This window comes from Ziziphus jujuba, chromosome 4 (genome assembly GCF_031755915.1).
Source record: "Ziziphus jujuba cultivar Dongzao chromosome 4, ASM3175591v1".
NCBI lineage: Eukaryota > Viridiplantae > Streptophyta > Magnoliopsida > Rosales > Rhamnaceae > Ziziphus > Ziziphus jujuba.
In genome coordinates this window covers 31667201-31676431 of record NC_083382.1, presented here as the reverse complement: position 1 = coordinate 31676431, position 9231 = coordinate 31667201, and the positions used below count along the sequence as shown (strand labels likewise).

General features: G+C 32.8%; 1 protein-coding gene across 2 annotated transcripts; it reads right to left on the bottom strand.

Moving 5' to 3' along the window:
* Positions 1-953: 953 nt before the first annotated feature.
* On the bottom strand, positions 954-5636 carry LOC107415468 (glycosyltransferase BC10). 2 transcript variants are annotated; one of them, XM_016023802.4, is made up of 11 exons: positions 4942-5632; positions 4512-4625; positions 4134-4234; positions 3793-3864; positions 3563-3644; positions 3355-3435; positions 3048-3086; positions 2837-2902; positions 2432-2581; positions 1670-1798; positions 954-1510 (listed from the first exon to the last, which is right to left on the bottom strand). In XM_016023802.4, the coding sequence occupies exons 1-11, from the start codon at positions 5182-5184 to the stop codon at positions 1493-1495; spliced, it is 1095 nt and encodes a 364-aa protein (XP_015879288.3). In that variant the 5' UTR covers positions 5185-5632; the 3' UTR covers positions 954-1492. The 2 variants fall into 2 exon arrangements, 1 of the variants encoding a protein (XP_015879288.3); XR_003055479.3 differs by having other exon boundaries at positions 1491-1510; positions 1670-1808; positions 4942-5636.
* Positions 5637-9231: the final 3595 nt, after the last annotated feature.

Genomic DNA, 9231 nt, shown 5'->3' with positions numbered 1-9231 from the left:
AAGGGGCAAAAAGGTGACGAGATCAAGTGCCACGTGTCAAAAGAGAGTCTTGTTGCGGAAGTCGTCGGAGAAGAGGGAGCAGAGACCTATGCCCTATCGCGCCAGTCATGGAAATGTATTTATTGTTGTGGATAAGACTTTGCCGGTGGATCGAGAAGAAAAGCGCTTTCGGTCTTTAAAAACTCCATATTACGTGGGGGGATTCCGCGCCTCTACGTGTACTCAATTTCTCCATTTCATTTATTTATTTATTTATTTTTCCTGAAATGTGTACTTAATTTCTCATTTCTCAAATGTTCCAAACTTTAAATGATGACTCTTTGCTAAATGTAGGCCAGCAGAAATTAATTACCCGATAAGATAAAGTGGTAAAGATTATACAATTAATGGGAATTTGACCAATCAAATCATAGTATATGCTTTATTTACCAAAAAAAAAAAAAAAAAATCATAGTGTATGCTTTTCTTCTCACCAAAGAATATGCCTTTGAATTTGTCCTAGTCCCAGAACAATTCCCCATAAGCCACCCAAAAGCCAGGGAGAAGTCTTGTCAATAAAATAAATCGGGGTCTAAAGTCTCATCGTCCGCTCTACCAGTCAAGTTTTTTATTTTATTACTTTTAAATATTTTTTTACTTTTGAAAATTTTGCAAGGGCAGTTAACATCAGTTACGGACATAGAATAGAGTTGAAAATCCCACAAGGACATTTATTTTGGACTGGACGTTTCAAACACAGCTCAGAACTGCATGTTCGTCTCTGTTTCTTGTTTTTGTTTCAGCCCCAGAAGCAATGCATATAAGATTGGTGAAATTAGTACAAAGTGCAGGCTCACAAGATTAATTAAAACAGCCCATGACCCATTCTTGTTATCTGGCCCATGGTCAATCTTTGGGCAATGTTCCATTTTTTAATCTTTCAACTGGCCCAGATATATAACAGTAGAATAAAATTGGGTTTGGGGGCAAAATGGCCCCAGTTCAGGCAAGTCATAAAACCAACTACTGTTTCAGGTTTAGAACTACTTTGTTACACAAAATGGAAAAAGAAACTCGTTGTTGGTACACCCAAATATTTCATAAACTTTTCACTCCACGAGGTAGTATGTCATACTGTATCACCTTCATCTATTTGTTCTGTGAACATCAAATATCTAACCTACTGCGATGGAGTAAATGCAGAAGAACTTTGTAAATATAGCACTGCTAACAGGAAAGCTGATTCTGAATGGTGGGCTGATTACTACGTATAATGGTGATATTTCTTTTTCACAATCTGGAGCAAATATATGACAATGATTTCCTTTCTATTCTGTATATTTCTTAAAAATATTAACTATACAACTTAGGAAAATACTCCAACCTCTTTCCCACTCATCTGATAGCCGTCCTTGTATCTCATTGGAATCCAATGACTTATTCCTAAGACTAGCCAGTTTTAGCTAATTATAAACTTTGGCCATAGTTAGGATATACTTCTTTGTTGCTTCATTTAGAGCTCCAGTGCTGACTGTCAGACATAAAAGGTAAACATATAAATACATGTGACCTGTTCGATCATTCAAAATAACATAATGGAAGTTATGTTAATGAAAGTTGTCCCTAAATCCCACTTGTTTCTTATATTTGCCCAATTGTGCATGACTATAGATGAAGAAGTAAAACTTACAGTGTTTAGAAGCCGGAGAGCAGCAGGCCGGGTAAACTTTCTTGCAAAAAGAAAGCACGCAGAAGGTTCCCCTTTGCTGCTGCACCATTCTCTGCGGTTCTCAGTCTCATAATAGATATTATCTATCTCCTGCAAAGTACTGAATTTGTTTGTATGCTTTACTACAAATTTAATAAGAAAATTGCATATTAACCAAATAAACCACGCAGCTTCGTAATGCTGCATCATACCTAGCTTTAAAATCAAAATAAATAAAGTACAACTAGTGAACTTTATTTGTATGTTCCTAACGGAAAATGCACAACTTCGCCACTTTGAAGCTCCTCTTTACTTGATGGAAAAGAGAAGAAGGCTTTTAGTTAGGTTCTATTAAATTCAGAAAATCCAAGGAAAGTAAGAATGTTCTTGTTGGATGAGAGTAGTCAAATATTTGAACAAAATTCCTTTGACAGAAAAAATTGTATTTATGACATAAGGGAATAAGAGGATTTTGTAAAATAGCTCGATTCAAAATAAGTAGCATCCAAGAGTAATGTTTTCAAGACAACCCTAGTGGTTTTAAATCAACTTAAGCATAATCCTTTTTGCTCCTAAACCCTTGCAGGAGTAACTATTTTGCACTTCTGTTCTATTCCGATGGCTTAGATTGTGTTGGGACGCTTTATCTAATAAAAAGAAATGGTAACAGTTTAACCTTGCACCAATCACTAGCCACGCCATTGCTCAAAGGATGACTTGGTGACGTAGCTAAAATAAACATACCTTTATAGATTTTAGAAGCTTAGGAGTACCATCTGAATACTTGTAAGTCACAGGATGCCATCCACGACGCTCACGGTCTTTTGAGGATGATAGATCCCATGATGAATATGTCAGTGATCTTCGTGTTATTTCTTCTTCGAGGCCTTCGTGCTGAGATTGGAAGACAAAGGTTGTAGAAAGATAGTACCAAGAGAGAGATAGAATAAAAGGTGAGAGAGAGGAAAAATAATTTATCATATGACAAGAAACTTGATTTTTCAGAACTCAAAGGATATAAAAGAAAGAATTATATCAACTTCCATAATTTGGAATGTTTCATTCTTTCACATACTTCTACAAAAACCAAGTTAACTTTTCTATCTGAGCATAAAAGGCTAATAACTGTTAGATGGTGCTATAACATACTGCCAGTAACGTTTGAACGTAATGTTCATCTGGTATACAATTATGCTCCTTGGATGCATCAGCCGGCTGCACATGAAATAAATCAAACTTCATAAAACAAACTTAAACGTTTTATCTTTCTATGACAATTTGGAACTCTGTTTCAGAAGAAAAATTAATGATCATCTTAATTGACAATCAGATTGTGAAAAGTAACCTAAAGAATACTTACAAGGGGTCGATCCCGCCAAAACTCAGGCAGTGACCTTCTCTGCATGATCGTCACAAATAAAACAGGTAACAGTAAGAGGAAAAATCAGGCCCTAACAAAGAAATTTAAGAAGGAAATAATTTGATAGGATATTAAGACAGCTACTCACTGGAGGCATATATCATCCCATGAATATTAAGATTTTATCTATATTGTGCTGAATGTTGTTACATTTATTGTTTTAGAAACTTTCATGTAAGTCCATTAGTTTTACATTAAAGCTGAATAGACAAAGTAGGAGTATATGCAACTTCTTGAGACAACTTGCCTTGCAATGCCATTGAAACATAGGAAAGACTATATTGTCATTCACCACAACCTCAGCATGCTTCCTAGTCAAAACAACCCACTGCAAAAGGAAAAGACAATAATTGGATATAATAAGTAAAAAAACAAATCCCAATAACTATGACTCATTAGCTTTTAGTGTTTGACTCAAATATAGAAGCAATAAATCTCTTATCCCGAGTTCCTACCTGAGATCCTTTTCTCCAATTATAAACAGGAATAACAGGAGCCATTAATGGATTGTATCGGCCCTCCTTTGTATCAGCAAAACTGCTCAAGGATAACCACATCTATTTAAGGTTTGGTTAAGCATATGAATAATTTATGGCTTACTATACAGAAACATGCATTCTTAAAGGCCATCGAATTCAGACAACTAACAATCATTTCTATACTATGTACATGTGAGTTAACTCACCTGTCTACAAAACTGGTTGAGGTTGACATGATGTAGTCATATATATAGCTGAAGTTGTAAAGAGGGATGCAACTGAGAAGAGATCAAACAACTGAAATACTGTTAGATAATAAAACTCGAACAAAAGATGACCTTCTTTCGATAAGTAAACAGAAACTAACAAAACTCAATTTCAAAATTCATAATATCCTCACAAGTGTTCTTAAAATAAGATTAATTGATCAAAGAGGGGAATAAAAAGATAAAAAAAAAAAAGACAACCCCCCTCCCCTCTTGAATTTTAATAACTGAAAGACACAAAAAATAATGGGTCTAAGAATCGATATCAAGACAATCCTCACCTGTCAGAAAGAAAAACAAACCGTTGATTATAAGTATCCTCAAGTGCATGCCTAAGCAATATACGCTCTGCCTCGATCATGCTTGCTTGTCCCCAATCTACCTGGTATATAATACATGAAGTAAATATTATACTGCCACCAATATGTAACAAGTAATTATTACAGTTTCATGGTTTCCTAAGAATTTCTCATTTGGTCGGACATTACTTCTGAGGCAAGTGAGATACAAAATCAAATTTACAGAGGTCATAACTCATACATAAACACCCAAATAAAGCATCAAGACTACTTGGACTGAGATATAAATAAAGATCTACAAAAAAAAAAAAAAAATACTCGTGTTTAGAGTTTGAGAATGTTTTTGTTATGAACAATCACCTGTATACTATCATTGACTTGGCGATTCAGAAAATAGTCCGACCTTGTCGTTGCCTTGTTGAATAGAAACCCAGGCCTAGAATGAACATAAATTGAAAATCTATTCTCCCCTCCCTGCAAATTGCAAAACAGAGTAATGTTTCTTTACTATGCATTCCAAAACAGCAAACAAACAAACTTTCCTGCAAATAATCGCTCAAAACCCATTAACTTCAAATTTAGCAGGACTCGAAATGCGTAACAATTGCTTTTTAAAAAATATATATATAATTTAAGCATTATAGTCCCACTGTACAATAATCACCGTAATATCAAACTATGAAGATGTATTTAACAAAATAATTAAGAACTGAATATACGAATTAAACACTTTTTCGTGTATTAAGAAAAACAAAGAAAACAAAAACATAGATTAAGAAGAAAAATATACCTGAAAGAAAGAGTCCCAAACAATGTCCAAAGGAAGACGATTGCGAGCTATGAACAAGAAAGCGATCTTCGGCTTCTGAGCACGCAAAGAAGAAGAAAGCGTCATAATACGACTGTATTGAGACTGCATCATCAACAACGACAAGCTTCCGAAACACAAGGTCATCAATAGCACAGCGAAATACTTCCTCTTCCATTTATAGTAAGGCTGTTTCTGCTGATGAGCTACTTTCCGCGCCTTCATTTAAGCTTCCTTCATTCGTTCACGAAGCCGATGCTCATTACTTCTTCTTTTGATGAAAATGAAAGATCCAATAAAATACCAGATCCACTGAACTTGGAAATTCCAACTCCAATTCCAATCTTTGAGCTGTGAGCTTTTGAGAATTCCTGTAATTTAATGCAAATTATGAGGAAAAGAAATGTGTATTTATATATCTATATATATATATATACATATATAGTCTTCCCGAGTGAGTTATTTCAGGATTCCCGTGGCCGCAGGAAGGTAAGCATGTGAGTTTGGGAGTAGACTCAGAGTTGAACTGAGACGGAGACTGACTTGGCTGGCCCAGGCAAAGACCAATGGCAATTATTATTAGTATTATTATTATTATTTTTTTTTTCTTTCAAGGTCGGTATCATAAAGTTGCTGGGTTTTTTTCTTTGTTGCGTGCGTTGTAGGGGAAAGAATCCTCTGGAGTTCTTTTTTATTTTTTTATTCCTAAAATTACAATTTTTTTAATTGAATTTTTGGATCTCTATCTTCAAAAGTAAGCATTTCTTACCCTACTGAAAAAAAAAAAAAAAAAAAGGAGGAAGACGTTTCCGACCGTATTAATGAACCTATTAAAGAATAACAGATTAACTACTGATCCAAGTCACTGTAGACATAAAGTTACTTACTTTAAAACTATATATTAACTTCTATAAAATCATCGAATGTTAACTATTTTTCTTTTTTTTTTTTTTTTTTCAATTTAAAGCACGTATTCTTGTTTAGCAGTTGTTCTATTCATCGGGGAGATTTCTGCATGTAAGGTAAATATATATATATATATATATATAGTTTTATTTTTCTTTTAATTTTTGGGTTAGCCAAAACGTCAATTTTAATAGTAGTAATATTGATTATATATATATATATATATATATATATATATATATATATATATTTCATAAGCTACATAATCGAATAAAAAATTGAGACAAAAATGGAGAAGAATAAAATTTTAACATTTTCCCTAGTTGTATTGTACATACATACTATTATAGAAGTTAGTGCTAGGTTGATAGCACCTGTATCAGTTGGCAATGATAGAAAAATAGACCAAAAGAAGTTGTTAGAATCAAATAATGATCTTTTTGTTGGAAGTCTTTTATCATATCAAACACTAATAATTTGTATTAGTCAGCTGTTGTATTTTCAAATGCAAGCAACTCACCAACTAATTGCCGTTGCTAGCTGGTGAATGGATGTTCAACTCGACAAGCAATTACCAAAAAAAAAAAAAAAAAAAAAAATACACTCTACAAGCAATTAGAATATATATTTTTGGTGAATGCAAACAAATATAAATATTATGCTAACTTATTACCAAATACATCTTATTCCTTGACAATTATCAAAATATTTATAAGTCTCACTATTTGTTTTCTGTATTTTTTTTCCTCCTAATATTCTAATATATGTGTACTTAAAAATTCAGTCATTTTTTTAGATGATTGTTATATGGAGAAAATAATCATGTGACAACAAATATTTTTATCCGACTTGTCTTCTTGGGGAAAAAAAAAAAAAAAAAAAGAAGAAAAATAGCTAGTTCAATCATACAATATATCCCTCAAAACAACTTCATTTATATATATATATATATATATATAAAAGAAGGAAACATGAGTTTAAAGCGATCAATATTTTCATGAACATTTTCAATTTTTGGGAATTGAAATCATGAACTATTTGTGCTTGTAAAGAAAGATACAACTTGAAAAGAAACTTTCAAATAACATTTTGGTTTCATCAGACAAAGTGCAACTACAATGTTTAGGAAAAGATAAAAGGGTAACTAAAAGCTTAAATAACAAAATGATTTTAAATTTTATTTTCGATAAATTTATAGAATAAATATAAGTTTCCTTGTGGGGAATTTGACCCAATATCCTTATTTTAAAGGGCTTAATGAAAAATATCCATTTTTTTTTAAACTTTTTTTATCTACCCATGTTTTTTTCAATATTCCAACTCTACCCTTACCCTATAAATCACTTACAATTTCTTTCTTCCTCTTACCAGTATCCCACCTACCAAATTTCGTATCTAATTTCCCTCCCCTCCCCCCCCCCTCTCTCTCTCTCTCTCTCTCTATTTCTTATATGTTTTTTTGTTATTTTATTTGATATTTCTTTTGCTCTATTCCATTTCCTTTTCCTTCTTCTCCACATGATTCTTTTCCCTCTCACTCTGTCTTTCTCTAGGATCCTTTTCCCTCTTACAATAGGAGCTCTTAAATTCTTCTAGCAACTTCTTCCCTTTCCCGATGACTTTTCTTTCTCATCTTCATGGCTTCGGTTATCTACAGAACTTATTAATAGGGCAAACGGTGGTCGGAACCTATGCCATGTCAACACAACCCCTTTTTGCAATCTTCCCTCAAACCTATCCTCACTCACGATGCGTGTTCTTAGGGAAGATAACAAACCAACCACAGCAGGTAAGCGTTGCCCTTTCTCCTTTCATCCCTTTTCGACCTTTTTCGATTTAGAAATTCTGGTTTGGTTTATACTTTGAATGCATGAATAAGGAGATAGTATTATGTTTTAGAATTCCATCATTATCATTAAGCTGTTAACTAGAACATGTTTTTTGCCAATGGTTATATGGAAAGCTTTGGTGCAGCAGAGGTGAAGATTTTTCTTCTGGAAGTTTAGCATGTCATTCTTTACAATGACCCACTAACAAATTTTTTCATCAAATGTTAAAAAGTTAACCTAGTCTTTTTTCATTAGTTTTCATTATATTATCACTTTGGACCTAGACTTCCAATTAATTTATGCTGGCCCTTCGGACCTGGACTTCGTCAGTGGATATGTTTCATAACAGGGTCCTATAGATTTGGTAGCTAATTTTCTTCTGTTCTAGTGTTTAATTGGCCAAATTTCATATTCATTATGTGCTCTTTTTTATATTTTCTTTTTAATGCTCATTCTTGATGTGATTTATTGAACAAGCTATTGGTACTTCAAAGAGGCATAAAGAATTAAAGAAATTATTTTCCTTATAAAGTGGATACACTAGTCAAACAGAAGAAGAATTTGTGAAAAAACTAAAACCCTAAGCAGCCTTACAAGAAAATACATTTTTCATTAGTGTCATTATGATAATAAATGTTATTTATTAAATCTGATTTCCATGTTCTGTGAGGTTTTTGTGTTCCTCAAAAGGTGTCATTTACATATATTCTATACAGGGGAAAGATGGGTGCATCACTTCACAGGTCTTCAAAAAGACAGGCAATACAGTTAAAACCTCCATACCTTATGGTAAAATTTGTTTTCAAAATCTTTTTATTTTGCTTTTATCTTATAAATACACTTATTTATATGGTGAAAACTGACATTAACTTTTGTAGCTTGTGCATGTATGTTTCATTCTAATATAAAGAGAAATCTACCTGTTATTTTGTACATGTACTTTATCTTATTTTCTGTTTCTCTTGGTTATTTATTAGCGTGCATTTCTTCCTCCATATTCGAAGTACAATTTGTTTGTAAGTTATGTCCTGTGTCCACTGTCTTCTTAGTGTTTACTCGTTGAAATTTATCTTTTAAGCATATATTGATTTTGCAGCCCTTTTTTGACATGTTTGGATATGGAGGACCTATTGCATCTATGCATTTAGGTAGGTATGAGTTGCTTAATTTGTGTCCTATATTCTAATTGAATATTTCTAAATATTTAGTTTTACCTTTCTTCATTTCTTTGCCCTATTCTAGGCATGCTCTTGTTTATTCAAAGACAAAGACTGCCAAGTAGAATGCTTGATGCAATGTCTTGAATTAACACATCAGTATACATTTTTCTAGTTGAGTTGTTGAAGAACTTTTTATTTTTCCTTTTTTACTTAATCATGCTTTTCTATTGTCTGATAATATTAATTTTAAAAGTCAAGATGTTCATCCTTTTTGTTGATTGATAATTTAAGTTTCTTCCAATGAGTTATGGGTGCATTGCACTTTATGTGATTAAAAATAACCTCAATACATTGTCTTCCGAGGTTCCTACACGAGC